At 40.6% G+C, this 27,612-nt stretch overlaps 1 protein-coding gene across 1 annotated transcript; it reads left to right on the forward strand.

Annotated features, from left to right (window-relative positions):
- The first annotated feature begins 1,145 nt into the window (after positions 1-1,145).
- On the forward strand, positions 1,146-25,724 carry slc7a5 (solute carrier family 7 member 5). Its single transcript, XM_080476190.1, has 10 exons — positions 1,146-1,929; positions 5,018-5,143; positions 16,948-17,053; positions 18,661-18,705; positions 18,807-18,930; positions 19,578-19,681; positions 19,778-19,874; positions 20,443-20,592; positions 23,631-23,808; positions 24,371-25,724. The coding sequence occupies exons 1-10, from the start codon at positions 1,356-1,358 to the stop codon at positions 24,424-24,426; spliced, it is 1,560 nt and encodes a 519-aa protein (XP_080332316.1). The 5' UTR covers positions 1,146-1,355; the 3' UTR covers positions 24,427-25,724.
- The last annotated feature ends 1,888 nt before the right edge of the window (positions 25,725-27,612 follow it).

A 27,612-nucleotide genomic window follows, 5' to 3' on the forward strand; every position in this document is an offset into this window, starting at 1 on the left:
GATGCTTGTTGTGCTATAGACGTGATAGAGTCATCCATTAACCTCATACATGTTTTTCAGACCCATGCAGAAGCTCAAACTCCCTTCAATTCCATTTGTTGTTCCTGTGCATACATGTACAGGTACTCGGGTAATCACACAGTCCAAAATCATGCATTTGAGATGAACTGGCGGGTCTGAATTGTAGTTAGTTGTGAAATGTGAGTGTGTAAGACTGTCTGTCTCTGTGTCTACGATGGACTGCTGGCCTGTCCAGAGTGTAACTTGCCTTGCCCATAGTCAGCTGGGATCAGCTCCAGCACCCTGTGTTCCTAAATAGGATCCAGTGGCATATAAGATGGTTAGATTTCATGAGGCAAAACATTATTGTGTAGTACTGGTTTTCAAGGTGTGGCAGGAAGACCACAGCTGATAGAGCTTAAACCAAACGGGGCCTGCCCCTGATAATGTGCAGTCCAAGGTTGAACCAGCTGTGTTTTCTTTTTTTTTGTATCTTCAATCTCATGTACCTCTTCAATTCCCACCTGCTGCTTTTCAGAACCTGAGCGGTTTGTTGACTGTCTTGGGTTTTTGTTTTGCCATGTTTCCCTTCTTTTTATGTTTATGTGCTTATGGCAACTGCTCTATTGCTCCCATTTATATTATATTATATTATATTATATTAGTCACATTATTTTTGTGAAATAACTGCAATTTATTGAACTTCTTTCTTATTTGAAGATTTGTCATTTTGAATTTGAATGTATGTATATTGCATGGAAAAAATTTTGACTTGAATGAATACCAGACATTCTAATGATAATGAATGTTTTTTTTCCTTCTTCTCCTTTTGCTGTGTGTCAGGACAGAAATTCATCCAGGTGTTATTCAACTAGCAAAACGCTGCTTTAAAATTACCCACTTTGATAATTATGTTTTCTTTTATGTCTCTTTTACGCATAGCTGGACGAAATTGCCCCTCAGGGACAATAAAGTTTACCATGCCTTTATCTTGAGGGGGGGAGGGGCGCTTCTCTGGACATAATGGGTGCTTCGTGGTACGGTGTTGCAGTACCGGATCCTCGTCGCCTGAGGGCGGTGAAGAACGGAGTGGATCCGGGAGGAGGTGAGGGGAGGCTGCACTAGTGAGAGGGGGGGCCGGCCTTGACGGAGGAGGTCCAGCCAGCCAATTTCTTTCTACGCTGTCAGAGCAGAGAAGAAGAGAGAAACCACGCTGCCGTGACTCACGCGCATCTACACACACATACCGAGGAATCCTCGTGGCGGAGCCCGACTCGAGCATCAGACCATTGAGCGGACCGACACCGGAGGGAGACACGGGAAGCTTCGCGGAAAAGAGGAAGCAAGTCAGACAGATGTCAGGACTGAAGAAGAGAAACTCCAACTCCTCCATAGGGAGAGAGGAGGACAAGCAGCTCACGGAGAGGATGCTGTCCGCAGGTTCGAGCCCGGCCGGGACACCGGCAGGCGACGTTAAGAGCCTCAGCAACGTGGCGTCAGGTGCGGGAGAGGAGGACGGGGTCGCTCTGAAAAGGACCATCACCCTCATGAACGGCGTGGCCATCATCGTGGGCACCATCATCGGCTCGGGCATCTTCGTCACGCCGACCGGCGTGGTGAAGGAGGCCGGCTCGGTGGGTCTGTCCCTGGTGGTGTGGACTGTGTGCGGGGTGTTCTCCACCGTGGGAGCCCTCTGCTACGCGGAACTGGGCACCACCATCACCAAGTCCGGCGGGGACTATGCCTATATCCTAGAGGTGTACGGCTCACTGACGGCGTTCCTCAAACTCTGGATCGAGCTGCTCATCATCCGGCCGTCCTCGCAGTACATCGTCGCCTACGTGTTCGCCACGTACCTCCTGAAGCCCATCTTCCCGGTGTGCCCGGTGCCGGAGACCGGGGCCAAGCTGGTGGCCTGCCTCTGCATCAGTGAGTAAAGTCGGAGTCGAGCCGGGATGATGCAACTTTTAGGCGGCGTGGTACAGTGATCGTGAAAAAAAAATCCCGCGTGATTACATCAGCTCATGTATTATAGGATTATTAATATATTATGTCTTCAAAACAATGTATTTTGAAAATATCTTCAAACCATATTGGTTAATTTACATTCACAAAGAAGCTACTTAAAATGCCAAATTATTGTTTTTTCCCCCTTCGGTTTGAGCAGACATTGTAGAATTTAAAAAAATTAGTTTTTTTTTTTAAGAAATAACATTCTAATTTTTAAGTAAATATTCCAATTGTCACTGGCCCTCATGTATTCATTTTTATAAGAATGAATGAATGAATTTAGATTTCATTTTAAGTCTTAAAATTCTACTATATTGTGAGAGTCGGTAAAATCACATACAACAAAATTTGAAAGCCAAGTTCAAAGCCAGACCGCTTTATCTTTATTGGAGATGGAAGATCGGCTTTTATTTTGAACCAAAAGCTATTATTCTGAAGCGAATTGTCAATGTTTAAAAAAATGTAAAAATAAATTAAGCCTTTCTGTTCTTTTCAGAAGTTTTATGATGATTACATTAAATTGAATTATTCTGGTTTTACCTGAAAAGTTCACATTACCTAACGATTCTCTTTTTTTTTTTTTGTATATTTTGGAATGATTCTTTTTTTTTTGTCTGATTCCAACTTCATGATGTTCATCTGCAAGTCATCAAAAAACACCAGCACAACATCACGAAATAATGCATTAATTTGTTGATTTATAGAGAGATATATCTCACTTCTTCTATTTTGTGTTCTCAAATGGATCAAGCACTTCTTTAGTCCATTTAGTCCTTCATTCATATGGAAAACCTTTAATTTCACACTGTGGTATTTCAGGCTCCATCGGATACTTTGGAAAAATGCAACCCCAGCAGTTTTCTGATATTATGATGTCTTAAAAATTGATAAAATAATTGACAAAATGACAATAAGTTGCGGTTTTACAATAAAGTTAAATGAAACTTGCTGTAAAATGTGTCCTTTGTCTTACATTTGAAGATGAAGTCCCCTAAAAAGACATTTGAAGATGAAGTCCCCTAAAAGGACATAAAAAGAAGTCCCCTATAAAGACAAAAATGCTGTTTGTCTAACATTAAGTTAAAAGGACATGCTATTATAGCGCTAGTTTGCTTAATCTAATTTAAACTAACGAGTTAAAGGTGTGTGTTAATGTTTTCTGCACATTCATTTGACAATACCGAAAAATCTGAATGTGACTCACAAACACACAGTCTGTTTTGCAGCTTGCTTTGGAGCCTGAACTGGATTAACTCTGGATTAGGGGCTACTTTAGCTTGTTAGCGCCAATCTCAGCTAGTTGTCTAAAAAACACCCCCTCCCCAACGCCCAGTCACACACATACTTTTAACTTCACACACTTCATACATGATTACATGCAACACAAGTGTACGTGTGCGTGTGTGCGTGTGCGTGTAGTGGCACCCATCTCATAACTCTAGTACCTAATCTTCACATTGACTGAAGGCTAATTCCTGACCAAGCTCACATGACAAAGCTGTGTGTGTGTGTGTGTGTGTGTGTGTGTGTGTGTGTGTGTGTGTGTGTGTGTGTGTGTGTGTGTGTGTGTGTGTGTGTGTGTGTGTGTGTGTGTGTGTGTGTGTGTGTGTGTGTGTGTGTGTGTGTGTGTGTGTGTGTGTGTGTGTGTGTGTGTGTGTGTGTGTGTGTGTGTGTGTGTGTGTGTGTGTGTGTGTGTGTGTGTGTGGATAAGGCAGTGCTGAAGTGTTCAGGGTTACTGAGGGTTGAACTTCCACACACACAAACCCTCATAAGTCTATTTTGGATCAGGTTACTGTTCCATTTGACCCATTTACTGTATGTAGGGATTTCTATAATTCTGCTCTTTATTCACATTTACTGAATTGTGTGCTCACCCATATTTACATAAATGCTAACCTAACATATCGATATGCTTGTTAATCTGAGTTTAAATGCAGTAAGTGTGAGTCTAGCCCTCTACTGTATCCCCCCCTCCCTTCACTTGCCCTCTCTTGAGCACAGAGCCTCATTGTGCTGTCTCGTCTTTCTATTGTGGCCCCGACCTGATTTAGGAGCTTTGAAGGGACCTGCTGCTTTAGATAAGTACTTTTAATGGGGTTCGAGGTGAGGGGCCGCTTCACCAGCTCTCTGTGAATAAGTTTGTGTATGTGTGCCGGAGCCCACTGGATACCAGCACTGTACAGGACAAAAGGGGGGACGGTGGAGGGAATCTGACAGTAAAGAAATTGTTTACAGTCTCTGAATTCTTCTGCAGCTCACGTTGCGTTGTGAGAAAGTCCCAGAGACACGTGCACACCTCGGTTATGTCTCAAGGTGGACTGCTGGAACAAAATGAAACCTACACAGTTGTCTGCACACAGGAACAAAATTCTTTCTGAACTTTTATCTTCTTTAAACTTTGACTAAGAACGTGTGAAAACATCTGTCGATAGGTTCAGCCTTAGTATGAGATGTTTCGTGGTCTTTATTGATTGATTGAAATGTTTATTTCGAATAAGGTACGAAAACAAATAAGGAAAAAAGAAAATTAACAACAAAGTTTTCCTCTCAAATAAATGAATAACAGTAATAATAATATAAAATAAATCAAGAAAAACATCGTCAGATGAGTATTCGAAAAGGACTGAGAAGAAGTTATTTACTCTCACCCCTTGTCACAAGTAAATAACATAATTACTTCCTTCCATCTCTTACATACATACATAGATACACACACACACACACGCCCTGTGCAGCACATAGAATATATATACATACATGTCCATTCATACGTACCTACAGACAGACATAAACACCTATACCCACACACAAGCCCACAGTGCAAGGAAAGAAACGAACAATAGAAATAACCAAAAGAATAGAAATAACCAAAAGAAATGACTAGACATTTGCCAGACATTAGACTGTGTTCTGACTCAGATTGCGTGAGGAGTTCAGCTGCATGTCTTATTATAAAGATCAGGGGAATCCCAATAGTCTCACACCTTCTCTCCATCTTTCTCTGCAGTGTTGCTGACTTTTGTTAACTGCTACAGCGTGAAGGCGGCCACCAGGGTGCAGGACTTCTTTGCCGCAGCCAAACTTCTGGCGCTCGGGCTCATCATCATCATCGGCTTCGTCAAGATTGGCCGAGGTACCCTGACACTGCACAAGCCTGAAACTGTTTTACGTTTTCGTGTGTTTTAAGCTTCATTCTGGTGATTTTAACTGCCCCTCCGTCACACTGCACCTGTGGGCAAGACGGCCACGTTAAAACCACGTTTCGTGTAGTGGTGAGAACTCCCACCTCACAGTTAAAGGATCCTCACAGTTTGTGCTTCGTGGCCATTCTGTGTGGAGTTTGCATGTTTTTCTTGCGCATGAATGATTTCTTTTTCCAGTCACTATTCTGGTTTCCTCACACAGTCCGCAACCATGCATTTGATGTAATTTGGTGAATATGATGTGCGTTGACCCTGTGGTGGACTGGCGACCTTTCCATGGTGCCTTCATGGTCAGCTGGGATCAGCTCCAGCAGCCTGACACTCTGAGGTGGATAACGCAGTAAATAGGATGGATCAATAGATGTTTGAATTTTTAAACCAAATGAATGAGAAGAAACGTTGCAAAATGAGGATTAAAAAAAACAAACAAAAACATTTTCCTATATTCAAAAAAAAAAACATTGACAAAATTCAAGTAAGGTTAAAACATGCAAAAGAATCCATATGTATTTCATCTCTGAATAAGGTGCCATCATTTAAATTGTTCTGATATCACAGCCGAATCCATGCAGAAAAGTATACAAACTTCACAAGAAACTTAAATCGGAGAATCACGATGATCGGCCTTAAATACAAGAACCTAAAGATAGTTTATTCTCTTTAGCCCAGCTTGCTCTCTGTATTTCTCACCAATATTGAAAGGACTCCTTGTCTCATGTTCTTAGATTGTACATCAGCCTCTCAAATTTGAATCCACAATTTTTACTTTTGTGTTTTTAGGGAATGAAAGAAGCCCCATTAAAACTAAAATTAAAGCCAAACACATCCAGATGATGTTTTCTGTGTCTGAAAAAGACTTTGCACCAGGCTCCTCTCTGCAGATGACTGGTAAACTAAGCACGTGGAATCAGATTTTGCCCTACACTGTACCGGCAGCGTGCTCTATAAACGCCTACCACGTGCAGGACATGCTTTGTGCAGGAAACACCCCCATGAGGGTGGAGCAGTCTGCTGCCACCACACCACAGGAAAGAGGAAGTATTTAGCTTTGCACACAAGTTGTATTTCTCTCTAAAATTACTTCACTCACACTCCTTCCTTTTTCATACAGAGGAATTCTTAAATTAGATGACTTAATCTTATTTTAGAAAAAAAAAAAAAACGAATGAGAAAGCGATGCTTTAGGCAAAGAAATCCTCTTAAAAACTGAGGATATTTGAGCAATTTGTGAGCTCTGATCAAACTGCAGTGATCTTATGCAACATGAATCCCTGATTTTGGCTTCCTGCAGGCGAGCCAGACTCTCTTTACAACTACAGGATGTAGTGAAGTGTAGCCAGAAGCAAGAGGTCCGTAAAGAGGGGAAAACCCCCTCACACAACAAACTCTGAGGCAGAACACAGCTCCTTTCATTTGGCCATCCACTCCAAGTCTGCGTCACAGAAAAACTTTTGCAGCCTGTTTAAACAGGCAGCGTCTCATGCCTCATTCAGCAACAGCCATTGCAAGGGGTAAACCAAAATTTCAAGAACTGGAACTCTGCCCCCTACAGGAACGTTGTGCCTCGTTCACCTTTAAGACTTTGAGGTTCACTGGATTTGTGCCAATGAAATTAGACCACTATGGTCTGTTGTTCAACATATCTAATGTGACATAATACTCCCCTGCTTCCTCTCCAATGATGTAAAAGACTGCAGGCTTATTTTGCCCCCCTGCTGCCTGCATGATGGTGCCTCCTGTAGCTGCCCTTGCTCCTGTCTGCTGGTGTTACTTCCCCGAGAGCAACAGAGGCATCAGATAAAAGCAGATCTGGTGGCAAAAAAAAAAACTGCAAGTGCAATACTCAAACCAGGGCTCATAGTTTCATCACACTTAAGAAAGAGAAGAGAAAACAAAATTTACAGGCTGTTGTTTTTAGCTCAGCTGCAACTCTTACACAGTGTATCGAGTAATACCACTTTAATGCCCCGGGTGGCACTAGTGAGTAATTGTGCCTTAACATTTCATCAGTTTTCAGTTCAGTTTTCTAGAGTGACTCACTACAACATCTAGTGGTACAAAGTGGTATTACAAGACTAAACAGGCTGTTAGCATTATTAGATATTTATTTTTCTCTCTGTAAACTGGAGATATTACATACTGTAACCTTTAAGTATACCTTATGTAATATGAAAAGTTAAACTATCTAAGATTTATAATAAAGAGCAGGTGGCTTATGGAGTTGTTTATTTGAAAGTGTACAATTTAAGTTGAATGCATCAATTAAGAAGAACACCATGTTGTTCAGTTCAGTTTTATCAATATAGGACCAATTGTAAACAGCCATTTGGTAGCATTTGAACAGAGAATTACCGAAAAAACACACACGTATGCAATAAAAACAAAAACGGCAACCCCCTCCCCTCCCAGTAAATTTTAAATCTCACATCTGCAGTGAGAAAACACTAGAGCTACAGAAAAGCGTTTAAAAGGATCTAAACCATAGTAGAAACATCAGTTCAACCACTGGACAGTGCTGCGAGTTATTTCTACATAACCCTTCACAGTTACCACTACTCTGCTGAATTCCTTTTTCAAATATTAAAATATCTTCTTCATTTTTGGACATAAGTAAATCAGCTTTGTGCCATTCACTCCTAACTAGCTATAAATGATTGAAAATCTCACAAGTTAATGTTACTAAACTACAACTGTTTCTTTTAAGTTTCTTTTTCTGCAAGAATTTGTTAGTTTTATCACACTTTGTTTAAAAGACCAAATCCAACTGAAGTTTGTGTGACTCAAGCGGGAAACACTTGCAATTAGAATTCGCTAACATTAGCTATAGTTTGTGCAACATAAAAATGAACCATTGTTTGAGCGAGTTAGTTGCTATTATAAATGCACGATGGAGGCGGAGTTGCAGGGTTTTAATTATGGGAAAACGTTGCTGATTTCTCATGAGAAAAGAGCGCTGTCATATGTCAAAGCATATTCCTTGGTATATACAGTATAAGGGAATTTTCGTCTCAGCAGCCATACAGTGGTTAGTTGATTACTGTAGCAATGATTCCTTGGCATTAGAAAAATAATCAATAGGAATTTCAGGTGCTTATATGGCTCAGTAACAGGCCTGCGCAACATATCGTAAAAATATCGTCATTGAGATGTCACAATGTGAAATATGTGTTTCAAAAGATGAGCTTGACTGTGAAAACGTATGTCATACAGTCAACAATCAGATGGAGCCCTTCTGCTCTCGATTGTGTTGACAACTGATCGCATTTCTCGTGGTTACTTCAACACTATTACACATCTGGGGCAGAAATCAGAAGTACAAAAATAAAGTAGCAGCCTGAGCCTTTGTTTAACTGTTATACATCTTGCATCAAAGACTGTAATATGATGCATATTTGCTTCAGGATTTATTCCAGGATTTATCTTTCAACCACCTTTTTATGTACCTACAAAGTTGCATCTGAAGCTTTGTTCTCTTTCGAAACGAAGAACAAAACACAGTTGCTCTCAGTCAGCTGCAGTGGATCTCTCGGATCTCATGTAAACAACAGGCCTGCGTTCTGCATTTCCACTACATTTCAACCCTGAGCTGATTGTAATCCAGATAAGTAGAGTGCACACCTCACCTGTCATAATTCTTGTTTTGGGTTGCAACTAGAACGTGAAAAATGATTCTCCAGATTTGTAATGATTCTTTCCCAAGCATGAGTTCAAGTCTGGTATTTACTCCGGTGCCTGTTATCTGATGTTTAACGCCTGTCTGTCAATGCATTTTTTATAATAACGGTTTCTCTAAAACTCTTTGTGTCATCTGAATTCAGAAGTAGAACTCTGTGTTTAGCTGTGATTATATAAACAAACTTACCTGCAGTCTTTCCGACTGCGGTAGTTGGCGGTGCAACTTGAAAGTAGATCGTGCAGGAACCATTGACTTCAGAAACACGAACACAGATCAGCCATAGCATTATGACATGTTTATCAAAGAACGCTCTGCTTGTTGGGAGACATCAGACACCATGCGAACGTTTCGTCTTCAAAATTGATTTGTTTGAAGCAGAAAACTGGTTGTGTGTAAAGATTAAAGTTGGTTTGACAATTAAGTTAGAAAACTGGACGAGAAAACCTCTAAAGCTGCATCTGTTCTGCTCAGTTTCGATCAAAAGTGGTTTAAAGAATGAAAATCTGAGATCTGGCAACAATGCCAGGGGCAGTCAAAGCTCAGCTGTACTTGTGGTGCTATTGTAGTCACACCTCACGACTTCCAGGACTACAAAGGAACTGCTGCAAACTTGTTTTTGTCAGAAAGCATAGAACACTTTCCACCAGATGTTCAGTCCATGCCTTGATGGGCCGCTGCTATTGCAGCATAGATGGATGCACACACAGATGTGCCCAAACATTCAGTCTATACTCTGCCTTCATTTCGTCTGTATTTCTGTCCATCTCCTTGAAGCTTTTGGACAACAGAAAAACATTGCCGTACCACCAGTAACGTTGGAGGGCCCTGTTGAGGTCAGAAGCAATAACAAATGCTGAAAGTTGTAAGAGTGCAGTTGTGTGACGCATGGTGGTGTTTAACAGCCTCATGGACCACCTCCAATGCTGCCTGAGCCTTTTTATCGATATCAACATTGATGCTACCTCCTTCCATCACCATCAGTTATTGTTGTCTTCATATGGTTTCTATGGCTCAGTTGGTAGGGCAGGTCATTTCTAAACCTGAAGGTTGCAGGTTCAGACCCCCATCTGTTCCTTAATATGTCCTGGTGTTGAACAAAACATTGAACTGCTCTCAGTGGACTGAGTGACTTGCATGGTAGCCCTCTCCATTGGTGTATGAAGGTAAATGACAATCTAAAGTGCTTTGGGTGCTGTTAAATAGCCCAAAAACTCAATATACCATTATTTCTTCTCAGAAAAAACAAACTCTTCTTCTCTGTATTTGACGAGTACTGTGGTTTATAACGGTACACTCCAATGAATTGAAGTCCAAAAGCACTTTGCAGCATGTTGGAAGTATAACGGCAATGACATTTTAAGCTCACGTATCTGTTTTCATGCAAATATAGCACCTACTGTAAATGATATTGTCTGGGAGGGTGTGGGGTGGTAATGGATCTGAAGATATCAAATCTATACATGTTTTGAAAGATCCTGCTTTATATATTGTTTGCCAATCTGAGTTTGGCTCATTGTAGTATTATGGTGAATCTCAGTCCAAAATGATGGTGAGCAGCCTTTTGAGAGCCCTTCATTTAGCTTGAGAATAAAGGCTGGGAACCACTGCTCTAAATCGTCGTACTCGGCACGGACACTTTTGAACCCTTCAAAGCCTAAAATGGCAGTTCAAAAACAAAGAGTTGACTTTTAAGGTCGAGGTTAGAAACACTGACGTAAATGGGTTTGAGGCATTCAGACGTCAACGAGTATAGTGATGTGTCCTGTGTGTGGCCACAGACCTCTGGGACTCAGATTAGAACCCAGCATAATCTGATTAGCCCAATAAAGCCCTTCTCGTTCAGCCTTACAGCCACGGTCACCGTTTGCTATCGAGAGCCTGATCTGGTGACCGGCCGAGTTTCATCCTGTCACGCTCCCTGTAACACCAAAGTCACACACTCGTTAAAAATACTATACCTATGTCTAAGAATTGAAGCACCCGATCACTATTACTAATATTTAGGTAGCTTATCCACGCATTAATTTTTCTTTTAATTATCTCGTATAGTTGAAACATGTATCGATGTTTAATAATGCCAGGAGGCTTTATTTATTCGACCAATATGTTATATTTTTACAGTTTTCACACACTCACAATTCAAACTTTCAGTATTTATAATTTTTTTTTTACTGTTCTTTCAAAACAACAAATTCTTTTGAAGCCTTATTTTCACATATAATTGTAAATACAAATTGTATTTCAAGTTTAAATGATTATTGCATATGTAAACTTCTTTCTTTTTTTTTTTTTTTACAAACTCACAGTATAAGTTTTATTAAAAATTGTGATCTTTTTAATTTAGTATGTGAATATTTTTACTAGAGTGAAGGTATTTCATCCACTCTGATTTATACTTTCCAAATATATTTTGCCCCCTTTGTTCCAGTGCGTTCTTGCGTCATGATGTTTATTAATTCCCCCCCGTGTACAAAATGTGCCAGAAGAACCTCCATTTGACTTCCATTCATTTGGATATCTAGGAATTCTGGTCAAAAACAAACAGTGTGCCTCTCCCGTAATATTTCCCAAGTGTTACTAATCATATCAAAATCTTTGCCACAGGTTTTGGCTACTCACAGAAAAACACTTTGTATTGTATTTCTTAGATAATGATCACCATTCTGTCCTCCTCTACTTCGGTTGAGAATCACCATAGCAACCACTGTCACCAGCTGATATTCATTCATGGAAACATGACTTTTTGGCATTGTAGGGGTGGCATGCCGCGTTTGGTAGAGCAGTCGTCTCCCAATCGGAATGTTGCAGGTTCAATTCCCATCGCCACCTGTCCACATGCCAAAGTGTCTTTGGGCAAGACACTGAACCCCAAAAGTGCAGTCCATTTACTGTTTTTGTAGATTTATTATATGAAAACATCATATGCACAGTAACACTAAAAATGTCTGTGCATTGTTTAATATTGTTTAGTTGTCTACAAAGTTGTGGACAACTTGATTGTGATTGTTCACACATCAGCATCACTCGTGAATCAGCCTGTTTTCACAAGAACAATCGACGGGAAACTGCAAAGTTTTTGCATTATTGTTTCAAGGAATTTTCACATTCAGACTGAAACGTTTCGAAAACATTAAATACTGCAGTTTGCACGTCAGGCCATTAGTTGGTGCTGTTTGTAATAAAAAAATATGCACGGTATTCAGTGGCCTTTTGAAGTGTTTTTAAACATAAAGGCCCTGTCAGTTTTATAGTGTGGTAAATGTACATTTTGTTGGAAAATCTCTGTTGAATTCAAATGCTCTGTAATCCTCCATGTCATAGTGCTTCATCTACTCTGACATGCGTAGAAAAACTGTGTGTCTGTTTACAATGAATCATTCAGAAGTGGGCCCCTCCCACTCCACAAATAATCTCTATACCTGATTTATCTCAGTCTTCAGGGGAAGATTAATCCATGCAGAACCATTTAACTGATCCACCATAACCCTACACTAAACCTATTTGCTACTAGACAGAGCTCAAACCACAAAAGTAAAGCAGGTTTCTTATTTAAATGAACCACACACATTCAGTACCTGTTTAGCTTTGGAGCCATGTGTAATTCCAGCCTCTCATTTTACTTATTTACACACAAAATATTGAATCAGGATTATGAGTATTCCTGTTGTGTTAGCTCAGCACAAGTGTGCACGTATATTTCATTGTGTGTGTGCGTTCATGCATGCTTTACTGCCTGGGGAGTACGTGGAGGGAAAAGAAGATTTAAAGGTGTAGAGGAGAAAAGATGGCTGATGAATGAATGTATCCATCCAGTAGAAAGTGATAAATCTCTGAAACTTTGAAGATATCTACAAAAATCTTACAAGGAGGATCAATTTTAATCCACTGAAGAGAAACACTGCAAACACATTTTTAACACAGTCGGGTATAAATGTCTTTCCCATTTTTCTATTAAAAACTTAGATATTCATTAAAAATCATCCTAAAGCTCAGATATCGGAGGTCACTTGCAGCAATGGGGGGAAAATTAGATTTCAAAGAGCATTGCAGGGTGAGAACAAATGAGGCGTCACTCTGATTAGAACAGGATGCTTGAACGGTAAATAAATAAAGTCTTTAAATGAACAATAGTCACTGTGTTTGTTGACGTGGTCTCTCAGTAATTTCAGACCAACTTCCTTCTTTTGGACGGTTTTCATGTTAAAGGAGACATATCATGCTTTTAAATCCTTCCTTTTTACATATAAATCATACAGTTGTGGTCTATACAACGCGAAACTGCAATGCTTGGGTCTGAATTCCTCATTATTATAGCTCCACAGGCCCCTTTTCAACCCCTTTTCTGATGCGCTTCTGAGAGCAACTCGTTTTGGGGCGGTCTCTTCAAATGCAAATGAGACACTTCATACCCCGCCTCCTCTCCAGGTTGCAGAGGTGACACTCGGTTCAACGTCACCCTGTTCGGCCATCTTTGTAGTTTGATAGAACAGATACAATTATCTAGCGGCGCAGAAACTTTATATTCACACATTATTTACAAAATGTCAACAACGGAAGATTTGTCCATCCAGCCATACATGTTGGAGCCAGAGTCGGACCCGGCGGAGCGAGATGAAAATGACGATGATGCACCTACAGAACAACGTCTTCATATGGATGTAACGCAATGGTGTGTTACTATATTTACACTAACTTCTCCATCCATGCCCACTACTACAATACTGCCTGTATTACAACGACTATTTAACACAGAAGTTACATTATAATCTAAAACGAGCACACAGCGCTAACATATGAAGACGGTGCAACTGCTAATGCTAACAAAACAATGACAGGGACGTCTTATCATCACACTTTTTAGCGTTATATACAGCTTACCGAAGTGCTCTGTTCGTCGTCTCCATAGATAGAAGGAACTGACCGCTCAATCAGACGAAGTCTTTCGGCAAATCCTTCTTTATACTGGCGGAGGTTGTTGAAGCAGTCGTCCTTAAAGTGATTCGCGCACACAAAAATGACCTTACCCACAGATGTGGGTACATTTCTGTGAAAAATAAAACTCAACCAGGCACTTTGAAAAGGTTCTGATGCTGGGAGACGGTGTAACGAAGCTTGTGGGTTACTACATCCAACAACCGAACATTTCGACTTATCCTCTCGTAACTTCGGTTGGACTACAAAATCGCAGCGAGAAACAAAAATGGCGGATTGCTCGAAGTGTCGATGTCCTAATTTGGCAGTTCCGCTGAGAATACTGTGACGTCATTGTTCAAAAAACGTAATAGAGAATAGAAAAATCGAAACCGATCGCAAAATATGACCAAAACAGAATATAAAGATATCAACGGAGCACCTGAAGAGACTACTTTGAACTTTTCTGTACTTCTAAACACTCTAAATATACAACAAAATGCATTTAAGGGCTAAAAAAGTGGATTTAGCATGATATGTCCCCTTTAAGACATATGTGATGGGAAGAATGTGGTGATGTGAAGGCCTAAAAGGCACTTGACCCCTTCTCAGATCTCTGATGAGCTTAAACATTACAGTGAAGTCAAACACGGGTAGTTTGGGCCAGAACTAAATAAGCATCCATCGACTGGCAGATGTTTCCTGAAAATATTGAGTACCACTGTTGTACTGTAATCAAAGCAGATGGTTTACCCTGAACTGAGGTCACTGCGGCCACATGTCCGTGCGTCCGACTGACTGATATCGAGTCAAACATTTGCTCTCTCAGACAGACGGCACAGGAATCGAGCATTTCCCACACTGCACGCTGGCTAAGTCCTAACCCTCCCTGTACCAACAGTGCCTGTGGGCTGTTGGTTCAGCAACCGTCACCGTGTCTGAGAATGCGCAGACTTCGAGGGAAGCAGGAATGTGGCTCGAAGCCCGACGGACCAGCGGAGACCTGCAGGTCTGAGAAGAGGGGTCGTGATCAAGACTTCATAAATCGTCCCAACTGTGGCGCAAATGAAGTGAAATACAAGAGAGCTCCTGAGGCCTGAAGTTCGTCTCTGCAGTGTGTCCTCGCTAACGAACTGGTGGCTCATTAACCAACCAAGAGATGTTGCTGGTATCTGTGGAAATCTGTGAATAAACGCATCAATACTTGGTGAAAATGCGCATTTCTGCCAATATTCATGATACTATGCTTCACTTAAATATTTTTTTTTTTTATTATTATTTTTTCTTTTCTTTTTTTTTTTTCTTTTTGCCCTTGTCCTGTTCGGCAGCTTGGGCCAACAATATGATGTGATTGAGAGCCTTCGGAGTCAGAACAGTTTTTGGTCTTGCAACAGGGAGAGACCTGGAGTCTCCTGTTGCCTCCTCTGTCAGAAGTTGGCATGGCTGCCGTACACGACCGGGGGGGAACGCACAAAGAGAGAGAGAAGAGAAGAGAGAGAAGAAAGTTGAAGGGGGAGGGGGGAAGGGGATAACATACAATATCCTTGTTGTGCTACATATATTATTTGCAGTTATCACACTGATCCAAATACTTTCCAACTGTTTTTGGATTAAACCAGCCTGAGCAGCTCTATCTAGACAGTAAAATGATTTCTTAGATTAACCAGCCTGAGCAGCCCTATCTAGACAGTCAGATGATTTCTTAGATTAACCACTTCACTTAAATATTAAAGAACGGAGCTAAAATGGACTGTGACCATTCCTGCTTGCATTTTATGCAAGTAATTTTTTTTCTATAGTTCTTTTTACATGTAAAAATCTAATTACTTCACAATAAGATAATAAAACACAAGACAACATAGGACACTGAGTTTGATCATGGGGATCAGGAATAAGTTTCTTTTTGAGCTATACCACACATACAGCTAAATTATCGTGATGTCCACATTCACAATATACATACTGTAAAAAAACTCACTGAACTGCAAAAGTTATGTACCTGCAGTCACGCTCTGCCTGAAAACATTGGTGCAGTAGATTGTGGAGAATCATTTAAAAACAGTGGTTAAGTTTAAGGCTGGTTAAAATTGGGTCAAAGATTGGAGAGAGCACAAATCCCAAATGTCAAGCACCCCAAGATTCATTCATAAATTCTTGAGTGGATGGAATGATCAAGACGATTATCATTTTGGAAATGGACATTGTTCAGTTTGTTGTGATTGTTTGTCTCTGTTTTACCGTTTAATTGAGGTCCTAATTCAGACTCGTCCTGCACTTCCTGATTCTGCATCCAATAGAAATGTGTGGATTTATTATGCCCCGCCCCCACTACTCGATGAAGCTTCACTGTGGAGGCATAAGTATCCCACATTGACTATAATTAGCTTCTGAAAATGCAAAATCTGGAGAACTTCCCCTTTACTTTGAAGCAGTTCCACATGAAATGTGTACTTTTTTTTTAATTCATAAAGTCACTTTGTTTTACATAGTCTTTAACCAGCTGCTGTTGAAGTGTTTCATAGAGTGACTCATTAGTAGAGCAAATATTGGGATTTATAAACAGGAAATTTGTTCTTCTAGGAACCCCCCCCAACTCCTCAGTCTGCAAATAATGGTACAAAGTTTAGATCACCTACACAGCCGGTGTTGCTACTTTATTTGGATCACTGGAAGCCAGTGAAGCTCAGACTTATGGGAAACTGGAGTTCAGTTAGTAGAACAGATCGTCTTCCAATATCAACATTTGTGGTTTCATCACTCATCCCACCTTAACTATATGCGTGAAGTGCTTTTTAGAGTGCCGAAGAGGTGGAAATGCACAATATAAATGAAGTCCATACACCATCTTGTCCCAGACTTGTCTGTTTGTTGCCTCAGAGTCTGGGTCTCTTATTAGCCACCCCAGCTGGTCTTAACTTCACTGCCCCTCACTGATCCGCATACTGAGAAGGATTTAGGTCGAATATTTGTGTTTTGGTGCACATAGGGATCATTGTTAAATATCTCGGTGTCATTCAGTCTGCCTTTTGAACCTGCCTGCAGGGATCTGATGGCAATAATATCGACATGGGTGGGGGTCGGTTATTGTCTTTATTATTAGTTTTTTCTTTTGTTCTTTTTAGTTTTAATCCATTTTGTCTTCCCTAGGTGACACAGACGGACTTCTGCCAGAAAATTCCTTCAAGAACTCCAAGTCCGACTTTGGGAACATTGGTCTGGCGCTCTACAGCGGCCTGTTTGCCTACGGAGGCTGGTGAGTTAGTGCATATTTCAGTCAATCATTCCAGAAAGTAAACAATTATAACAATGCTGTGCAGAGCTGATGGACATAATAATCACAATGAATACAAACATTTATGTAGATGATGTTAACGTCTTTGTGCTATGTTCTTTTCTCCTGTTACTTATTCACACATAATGTGAAAAAAAAATGTGTAAGGTTTGGAATAGAATCAGCAGTTACGGAAACATCAGAACTATTCTGAATGACTGTTCAGGATAGAAAGACTAAATAGAGTAAATAACTTGTATAAATATGTATTGGGATTATAGTAATTTGGAGCCAAGCTTTAGTTTTCACATTACCAATGTGAGGGGGAAAAAATTGTTATTTCAACTACAGAAATAATACAAAAATAAGCTGAAAAGAGGCTGAGAAAGTGGTCAGTGCCTCTGTCTTGAGCAAAGTTGTCATTGTATGGCGTGTCTTACCGACTTACAGGAAAAAAAAAATCAAAAATACTGCCAGATTTTTATCTGAGACTGAACTAAACTAAAAGCAGAGAGCATTTTAGTCCAATTCGCGCTGCTTTGCACTGTCTTTAAGTAACGCTTTGAATTCATTTTAAGCCCCTTCTGACATATAAAGCTGCCAATGGACAAGAGTCGAGCAGCGGTTTTCCCAACGGTCCTGTTATCTATGAACCTTCATGAACAATTAAATGATCTGCTGCTGGTTACTGAAGGATCTTTTAGCAGCAGGAGTTATTTTTCTTTTTAAATAAAACTGATTATGCGTCATTCATCAACTCTGTCCAAAAACTATAGAACACATCAGGGAAGCCAGTTTTATAAATGTCTTCAAAGAAAACCTTAAAGTGATTATTTTCAGTTTAGCATTTGATTAGCTTACACCTTCACTTCACATTGATTCACCGTAAATATTTCTGTAACTTGAGTTCGACTTGTTCTGTCTTTGGCTCTTATTTCCACCCTTAACTCCTCTGGTCAACCATTATTTATCAATATAATATGATGCAGTATAGCATTTATTGCATTATATCGCATTGCATATGTCAGTATCCTTTTTATGATAATTTTACTTTCATTTGAGGTCTATATCTTCGTTATGCTTTGAACAACATTTACTTTTTGGAAGCTGCTTTAGATCTCAATCTATGACTCTGATAGAAAGATAAAGTTCTCTTGATAAGGTCTGCATGATGTTAGTTAAGCATGCGATATGCAATAATGTTTTTGAAATGTCTGATGACTTTCTGTAATGAATGTCTGTGCTTTGCGATTTGCACACCCAAGTAACAGTGCTCTTTCTCTTCTTGGTACCGTTTTTGTTTTTTTTAATCAGATGTTTGCAACATTGCAGCATTTCAGAAGCAGAATTATTGCCTTTTTTGTTTTGTCTAGTTTTTTTTGTGCTTTGGTGCCTCTGACTTGTGTTCTGTTGTCACCAGGTATGCAATAATGAAGTGAAATACAATGCACTGTCAGCACAATCTAATGCAGTAGGGTTCCATTTAATGGGTCGAACGTATTGACGTGTTTGTTCCAAATGTTGATAGCGTGAAAACGTTCTGCTCTCTAACAGACTGAATATTTAGATTTCCTCTCCTCTGTCCACAGGAACTACTTGAACTTTGTCACAGAGGAGATGATCGAGCCTTACAAGTAAGCTCAGGTTTTTCATGTCTACAAAAGAAGCGTTGAAAGTGAGAAGTGGTGACGTTTGCTGTGACTCAAACCTCTGCTGTGTGTGTGCCTTATGTCAGAAACCTCCCCCGAGCCATCATCATCTCTCTGCCCATCGTGACGGTCGTGTACGTTCTCACCAATCTGGCTTATTTCACCACGCTATCGCCTGATGACATGATCAACTCGGAGGCTGTGGCCGTGGTAAGCTGATAGTAGGAACGTTACTGCAGCTGTCTCCTGCTATCAAGATCAGTCTGTTGCCGTCTGAGTGAAAATCTAGCCAACATTAGTGCACACACCCACCCGGGGCATGCAGCCACTGTTACACTCTCTAATGTTAACAATCCACCACCGCTCAGAGATGCAGGACCTACACTTAACTTGACTAAGTGTTTGTACTCAAACCTTCAGTCTGTTTCTAACCAGATAATCACGTTTTCTTCGTCAGCGCACCAGTGCTGCCCCTAACTGCTGGGTGATGTTATCAGTTTAGTTTAACACAGTTCAAATGTTTGACGACAGAACTGAGGGAAATGGTTAAATCGCTGCTCCTTTAGAAATGTTTCTTTCTTAAGATCCCAAAATTAGACAAATTTCCTTAAACTTGTTGTATCTTTTTGAAAATAAAACCCAAAACGGTGAAATTGCGACATGCTTTTTTACTCATTTGTCTGATATTTATAAAGAAATACAATGAACGTGGCCTTATTACGCAAATCAAAATAAGACTCCATTTATAATATATATGTCCGCCACATTTTTCTGTGTAAATTGTGTAAAGTTTATATGCAGCATAATTTAAAAATTTTTTTAAATAAAATAAAATAACGTACGTGTGTGTCTTGCAGGATTTCGGAAACTACCACCTGGGTCCCATGGCGTGGATCATCCCCGTGTTTGTGGGTTTGTCCTGCTTCGGGTCAGTCAACGGCTCGCTGTTCACGTCGTCCAGGTAACACAGACTCTGAGGAAACAGTGGAGTTTAATGCAAATGACAAGTCAACTGAAAACTAAGAATTTTCAATTTGCATATCTCTTTGTTTCTCAGGTTGTTTTTCGTGGGTTCTCGTGAGGGTCACCTGCCCAGCCTGCTGTCAATGATCCACCCGACGCTGCTGACGCCGCTCCCCTCACTCATATTCACTGTATGTCCCTCGATCAATTATTTACAACACAAAGATATTAAATCTCATATTTACTGGCTGCTGCCTTCTAATACAATCATCACATTTAATATTTTAAAGCTTGTATATTTTAGCTGTGTTTTAAATATTTTATCATGCTTTTATACTTATGAGGGGTGGAGCTATTCTGTCAGTATTTTACAGCTCTTACCATGGTTAGCCGTTTTGCTCTCGCTTTATGCTTTCTGTTGATTGAACACATCCAACAAAAAAAACATGCGAGTACACCTGAGACTGTTTCCGTGTGGATGGGAACTTAAGCCTTTACGCATGTAAAAGAGAACATAAATTATGTTAGGCCAACAAATGGACATAATTGTAAGTCAGATATGGAGTCATTGTTATTCAGTTTACATCGTCGACTAATCAGCTGTTGCAGTTTAAATCAGGGTGTTTCTGTTCATGTATGAAATTAAATTTATGAAAGTAACTTTTTTTCCTGTCTCTTCCTTTCTGTCTCTGTTTTCTGTCCCTCTCTCTGTCTTTGTGGCTCTCCTTCCTCTCTCTTTTCCTCTCTCCCACCCTCCAGTGTTTAATGACGCTGCTCTATGCCTTCTCCAACGACATCTTCTCCGTCATCAACTTCTTCAGCTTCTTTAACTGGCTGTGCATCGCCATGGCGATCATTGGGATGATGTGGCTCCGTTATAAGAAGCCCGACCTGGAGCGACCGATCAAGGTGAGCCGGCCTCGCTGCACTCCAACACGCTCACAGACTGGGATCCGGGTTGTGTGGCGGGCCTTGTGTGATCAGCATGGAAGACAAGCTACTTTGTAGCTTTCACTTTGCAGCTTTGAGAAGCAAAGTAGTATCTGTCTGTTCAACCAAGCATTAGGAGACAGATGCAGTGATTTCAATCGAAGGAGAAGGCTTGACATTGTGCACCTGCGAGAAAAAACTCCCCCCCCAGACGAAGTCGCAGAGACTTTAAAGCTTCCTCTGGTCTCAGCCACCATTGACCCCCACTCAAGTTAGCTTTGGCTGCAGAAAAATGTTTTCTCTTCGTTTATTGGGACTAACAAAGATCCATTCAGAGCGGCACAAACGAACAGAGGTGCATCTGTTGGTGTGTTGGGGGCCGTATCAGCTTCCACTGCAGCGGCTGCTGGCCGTCCTCTGGTCTTGGCTGATGGCAGATTAAAAGACAGGAGAAGCTGGACGCTTGTCAGCTGATGTTGGAACCAGCTCAACGGCTGTGTGCATACTTGTACTGGTTTTATTCATGTTGTGGTGACTTGAGTCACTTTCTTGGAAAAAGCATCATATTACCATGTTAAAAACTTTTGTGGACTGGATGGTTTGAGGGACCTTACTAAGTTTAAGCCATTTACTATAAAGGTTTTTGTAGTCTGCTTTGCATTGCCAGTGAGTAGTCTGTTATCATACAGCATTAGGAGATCATACCAAGACATCTGCACAGGTTATGTTCATCCAAATCTCTACAGATGTCTTAACAAAGCCTGGATTTAGTTAAGTGATTTTTAAGCCCCGCCAGATTTGTTTGTTGATGTTTCCGAGTTGCTCCATTTTCCAACTTAGGAAGTTGAACTTTGAGGTATCTGCGTGCTTTAATGGCCGAATTGTTTGTTTTTGGAAATGAGAAAGAGAGAAGATGAGTCCTGAATCAGGCGGTTGGATCAACAATAAAATGACAGATTTCTAACTGTAATCAGAATTTTAAAAGCTGACAACATGCTAGAAATACATTTATCAACATAGAAACTATTCTTGCCAGGGTCATACAGAGAAACTGGTCATTTATTTTAATCTTACTGGTCCATTGTAATTATTTATTCACATGTCTACCAAAAGCAATCATTGATCAATCGCAGCTTTTTCAAAATGAATCTGCTCGAATACAAACTTATACTGGAAAGAGCATATTCCACTCGTTTTATCGTCCTCGCATTCATTTTATGATATATAAAATGTTTCTATGCTCTGCAAGTTATATTAAATTAAAGCCCGGATTTTTTGTTACCTGGTGGCACAAACATTCAATGATTGGTGTGATTTTGACTTGTATGAAATAATGAAGACTGTCATTCACCACATGGTTTACCAGAATGATTTTAATGTCTTTTTCTTTCGTATTTAAAATTTGGTCACTTTGAATTTTCAGAGCATGGAAACATAATTTACTGCAGTGAGTCTTTATCAATATGTATGTGTGCATGTTGATATTGCAAGAACGATAAATGTGTGATGTATTTAGCAGCTCTATTATTGCTTGTTTGACTAATGTTGTGTGGCCTAACCTTCAGAGTTCAATGTGACTCCACGCCTCAGTGGATAAGTGGTCATAATGTTATGGCTGCTTGGTGTATGTCACAGCAGGAGCTACTGAAAGTGAGAGAAGGGGAGTTGTTCTCAAAAAGTACCAGAAGGTTTGTCAACCTGAAAGTGCCTGTGGTTTAAAGTTTGTGTTCAGCCTTCCAGAGGAATAATGTTCTCTGAAACAGTGTGAAGGTTTGTCAATAAGAGGGATCCTTCTGACGACAGCCGTCATTGCAGGACTCGACACAGAGGACTATTGTCTTCCTCTGTTTGCCTGAAAGTGTTTTCAACTATTTGTGTGTGTGTGTGTTTGTCAGTCATTACAGCCCGGTGAATCTGGAGCTGGAGTTGGCTCTGTGTTGTGTGTCCACCCGAGGTGGTGAAGTGGGGGGGGGGGGGGGGGGCAGATGGATGTGTTGGTGTGATAGGACAGTGGCGACTCTGTCTGTCCGCTGACCCCCATTTCTCCGCGTCCCACTGCAGCACTTTATTTCTTTCTCCTTTCTTTGTCTGTCACATTCCTGCTGTTCAACAGATTTATGATTCAGACTAACGGGTTGAGTCCACTTCGAGGTTCTCCGGTCCTGGTTCTGAAGCAAGGGGGCATGGAAAGATTCAGGACCAGGACAGGACAGCTCTGCTCTGTGTGTTGGGAAAAAAAAGTTATCATGGTTTTCAATCGAACAAAGGATCTGGGTACACCCTCTTTGAGGGGCACTTGATATCAACAATTACTATAATCTAAAGCAGTTATTCCCCTGGTGGTGAGGCACGAGGTCATTTACAATAAGTACTTTCAAAGTTTTCCGAATTCAATTTGGTGTTCGAGTTTGCTATTGATACAAAACTATGTCAGGTCCTCATTTCTATCAAACCTTCCCAGTTTGGTCTTGAAGACAGTTTTCTATTGGTGGATGTGTCTCCATCTGACAGTAAGCTGCACCTTGTATGAGTGGGAAGTAAGGAAGGCGTCACCTCCAAGTTTAGGGGTCTTTAGGGATTTGTAAAGGTATACTCATCCTGAAATTAGCATGCTCAATAAACATCTCACGAAAGACTGGACTACAATAACATGTGTTTCCATGCACTGTGCATTCATTTGCATATCAACATATCTGGCCAATCAGATGGAGACACCAGATAGTGGCTGGTAACTCCATGAGAGTCAAAGTGTGTGAAAAAACTGTTAAAAAAACTAAAACTGGACTCGTGTCAAATGGTGTTCATTAGGGGCAAGAGAATGAGCACTGTTATTTAGAACAACTTCCAACATATGAGAGGCAACCTGAGTGTTGAGTGGAAAGTGGTTTGAAACCTAGGATTTATATGACCTTTCTCATCTTTCTCGTTTCCCAAAATGTTGAACCATTTCTGATGGGAGCACACTGAAAGATTCCGGTTTTTATTCTCTGAGCGTTTCCGTTATCTTCTTCGTGCAGGTGAATATTCTGCTGCCAGTGAGCTTCGTGCTGGCCTGCTTCTTCCTCATCGTCGTCTCAATCTGGAAGACTCCGGTGGAGTGTGCCATCGGCTTCGGCATCATCGCCACGGGTATCCCCGTCTACTACATTGGCGTGTGGTGGCAAAACAAACCAAAGTGGCTGCTGAATGGAATCTGTGAGTACAGCCTCCGAACTTCTTCCTCCCAAATACGAGCACTCCCCTTCCTAAATTGTCTGCAAAACAAAAGAAAAGCATCTGAGGACTTCAGTAATTTCTAACTTTGTATTTTTTTGTGACATAAGAAGTTGATCGAACTGGGCTTCACTTTAGTTGATTTTACCTAAAAAAAAAAAAAAAAAAGTTTAAAAACGTAAAGTTAATAGTCGCTACTTTGAGACATTTTTGCCTTTTTAAGCCATTTTAACTACCATAGCCACTTTTATTCACACATCGTTTCCTGAGAAATAGAACTCGTCATTTTACAGAGGGGCTAAAGACTCGCATGTCGCTGTGAAGCCACAGGTTGCACACTATTGTGTTAGTCAAGCTACGATGGGATCAGAGAAGGTGGTGTAACCTTGTTTATGATAAATGTTTGGTAAAAAGACAAGATATTTAAATTGACACTCAAAGTTTACTGAAAGATGCAGAATAATCTTCATTTTGTCAAAAGATGTAATTCAGTAAAAACTTCATCACTGAGCTCGTTTTCTGTGGATTGTTTCCTCTTTTGCAGTCACATCAACGGCTCTGTGTCAAAAGATGATGGAAGTTGTGCCTCAGGAGTCCTAAAAAAAAGGCCAGCAAGGCCTTTTTTCCCCCTTCAGCCAATCAGATTGCACCAACAAGCAACCTCCAGGCTCTGACAACACAACTGAAGAAGCTTGACCTATCATGACCCCCACCTTCGTCCCTGTCTCACTGTTATGCACATACACACGCACACGCACACGCACACACACACACACACACACACACACACACACACACACACACACACACACACACACACACACACACACACACACACACACACACACACACACACACACACACACACAGTCTGCAGGCTGCTGATAAGAACGTGAAGAAGGTGTCCGAAGCTGCCGCGTCTTCAACTGTTTTTTTTAATTTTTTTTATTTCTAGTTTGTTACTTATTGGGGTTTGTTTATGGTTTTAGTCATTCGTGCATTGGGGGGTTTTGTTTTGTTTAGTTTTTTTGAACAATGCATTTCAATCAGTTTGCCATTTAGTTCTAGTTGTGAAATACGTCAAATATTCTCTCCTGTTCAGAAGTTTGTTGATGTGCCTTATGGGGCAAAAGCAGTAGAACCTGTTGGTTGTTTCAACTGATGTGAATTGTTTCGATAAGTCTGTGCAGTTTTTCTCGTGTTGCCACTTACGTTGCTGATTGCCAGGTGACGGTGTGGTGTGCCGGTGTTATGGCAACATTTGCATGGCTGCTGAAAGTTGTGGGAGCCTGTGAAGTGCAATTGCAGAAGAAAATAATGAATTTTTGCATTTTACTGCTGCACACTTCTGTTTTACTCTCCGTTGTAGTAAACTGTACTTCCGTTCGGGGCTGATCTGCATGTGGGTGGGGGTAGAAGAGTCAAAGAGGACCAAAATGCTTCAGTCTGTGGAAGGAAATGAAAGAAGAAACCTTTGTGTTTTCTTTATTTTCTTTAGATGGTTGAGTTACAGAAGTAACTGTAAGTTACAGGAGGAGCCCATTTCATAGAATCATGTCCTCATTTTGTATTTGTTTTGTTTCCCCACATACATTGACAGTAACAACAGGAAGTTAGTGCTGTATTATTAATGTCAACCCTCCTTGGGGCAACAGACCAAACAGCGCCGCCTCTGGACGCAGGAGGGGTTAATGTGTATGTAGAGGTAGAGCCTTTCTAACACTCCCGCCGTCGCACTGAGCCGATGGGAAACTAACCCCTATAAGGCTGTAGATTGTTTATTTATTTATTTTTAGAAAACCTTTTGTTTTATTGTTGTTAGTCCCTCGAATTTGTTTCCAGGGCATTTTGCAGAAAGTGCTTTACAAATAAATCTTGAGGTTCTTTTTCCACGCTGTTGTTCCGGTGTCTTTTCTTTTGTCATTCAAGTTGAGATTTGCTGGGATGATGGGGCCATGATTTAGCCCAGTGGTTCCCAACATATGGTCCAAGACCCCCTCACTGAAAGACGCTGAAGGAGTCAGAAACTCTGCCTGCTCCGTAGGCATCGAAATTAGATGTGAATATTTTTGGAACATGGAATTCTGCACTCAATCGACATACGAATCCCTCCTTCACATTCACTAAAGGCACCACACATTTATTGTACCGTACGTACAAAAACAAGACACAAACGAGACAAAATGAAGGATCAAACCAACAACATTGGTGCCTTGAAGTGTCCAAAGACAAAACAATGAGCTCCAAGTTACTCTCAGTGCTGTGAGAACTTTTCATGACTGATCATGTGAAGAGTTTTGAAACTCCACAGGCAGTACAATGCAATGTAAATGCTTCCCTATAAGCTTGAGGTGTTACCTTTAGATTTGCTGTTTTTGTAAATCTGACACGCACAGCTCTGCCACAAACGCCATAATTCATTGCACTAATCTTTTAAAAACATATCAAACAAAACAACCTTGACTACAAGAATACAGACATATTTATGTGCTCCAAACAAATATCAATAGCAATTAAAATTCATGTTGTACCATAGTGTTAAACTCCTTGCCACAACTACTGCTTGCTTTCAAGCCTTTGATTCAGCTCATCTGTCTGTGCAGAGCAGGTAACTTTTGAATAAACTTCAGAAGACAATACATTGAGAGGAAGCATGTCAGACTTGTTCCACTGTGTTGCTCCTCTCTGCCTTTCCGATGGAAACGTGCTGACGCTCAGGTACTCCATCACACAACGCTCAAGTAGTCGGAAATTCCAGAATCCCACTTGTGTTCCCGGCTGTTGGCCGTGACTGAATGGATGTGGGACTCTTCTGTAACCTGCTCCAGACCTTTTGTGTGGCGTTCTGAGGTCACTGTGGGATGTTTTTCTGAAGCATTGTTGATTTGTTGCTTCTGCAGAGGAGAACTACTGTATGAGCACAAAGCAGCTTCTGTGCCCACTTTTATTGGGGCCAAGTACACTTCATCTTCAGTTCTAGAGCGATTAAAACTAGATTTGTAAAAAGCTTTTTAATTTAGGTATTGTATACAAAGAGAAAAGACAACAGAACCCCCCCTTCTTATTAAACGTAAGCTTTTAAAAGCACCAACAACCATATATGGATCGAGCTAAGAAGTGAAGCGGGCAAAAATGTTTTGTTCAGGTGCCAAATAACTGTTGAATAATCACGTGAATATGTATTGGCGGTAAACTGCTATGGCAGATGAAAGCAGGCCTCTTTAAGGTTGCTTTTTGATGTTAACATGACACGTGGCTGATGAATGTTCAGAGTACCAAACAAGTTTAATCCTCCCAAGTATTCAGGGCATTCAATGCTTCAGTCAGTGGATGACTGATCCGAGGTCAGTCCATGGACTCATGGTGAAGGTAAACTACGAGGAATAACACAAAGTTGTGGCAAAACAAGTCGTTTGTACGAGTCAATAAGTCTGGATCAACTTCAGAGTCTGGAAATGGTGGGAAAAGTATCTTCTTAAATATATGGGTTTACTTTAAAAAGTCCCTGTGTAAAATAATGACATGAAAACATGACAAGTATAAGTGGCACTTTTTTTACCATTGGGATGGTCATGCAACCTAAATTAAGAAGTGACAACATGCTGCTACAGTACCATAAAAAAAACCTCCATTACTACTGAACTTGACAAGAAAAATGTATTTAAAAAGAAAAAGCAAACCAGCAGAGTTCAAACAAAAAGAAATGTTCACAGAAAGGTGAACAAGAGCAGTAGAAAGAACCTGTAGTTCAATGAAAGGCAGAGAAACTGTTACCGTGATAAACAA

Source organism: Lipophrys pholis, assembly GCF_963383615.2.
Source record: "Lipophrys pholis genome assembly, chromosome: 11".
Lineage (NCBI taxonomy): Eukaryota > Metazoa > Chordata > Actinopteri > Blenniiformes > Blenniidae > Lipophrys > Lipophrys pholis.

What these genes read in the sequence shown, in the direction of transcription:
- slc7a5 (XM_080476190.1), top strand. Translation starts at nt 1,356, where the DNA reads ATGTCAGGACTGAAGAAGAGAAACTCCAACTCCTCCATAGGGAGAGAG. An exon ending in CTTCGTCAAGATTGGCCGAG is followed by an intron (nt 5,144 to 16,947) that starts GTACCCTGACAC and finishes TGTCTTCCCTAG; the next exon opens with GTGACACAGACGGACTTCTG. An exon ending in TCGCTGTTCACGTCGTCCAG is followed by an intron (nt 19,682 to 19,777) that starts GTAACACAGACT and finishes TTTGTTTCTCAG; the next exon opens with GTTGTTTTTCGTGGGTTCTC.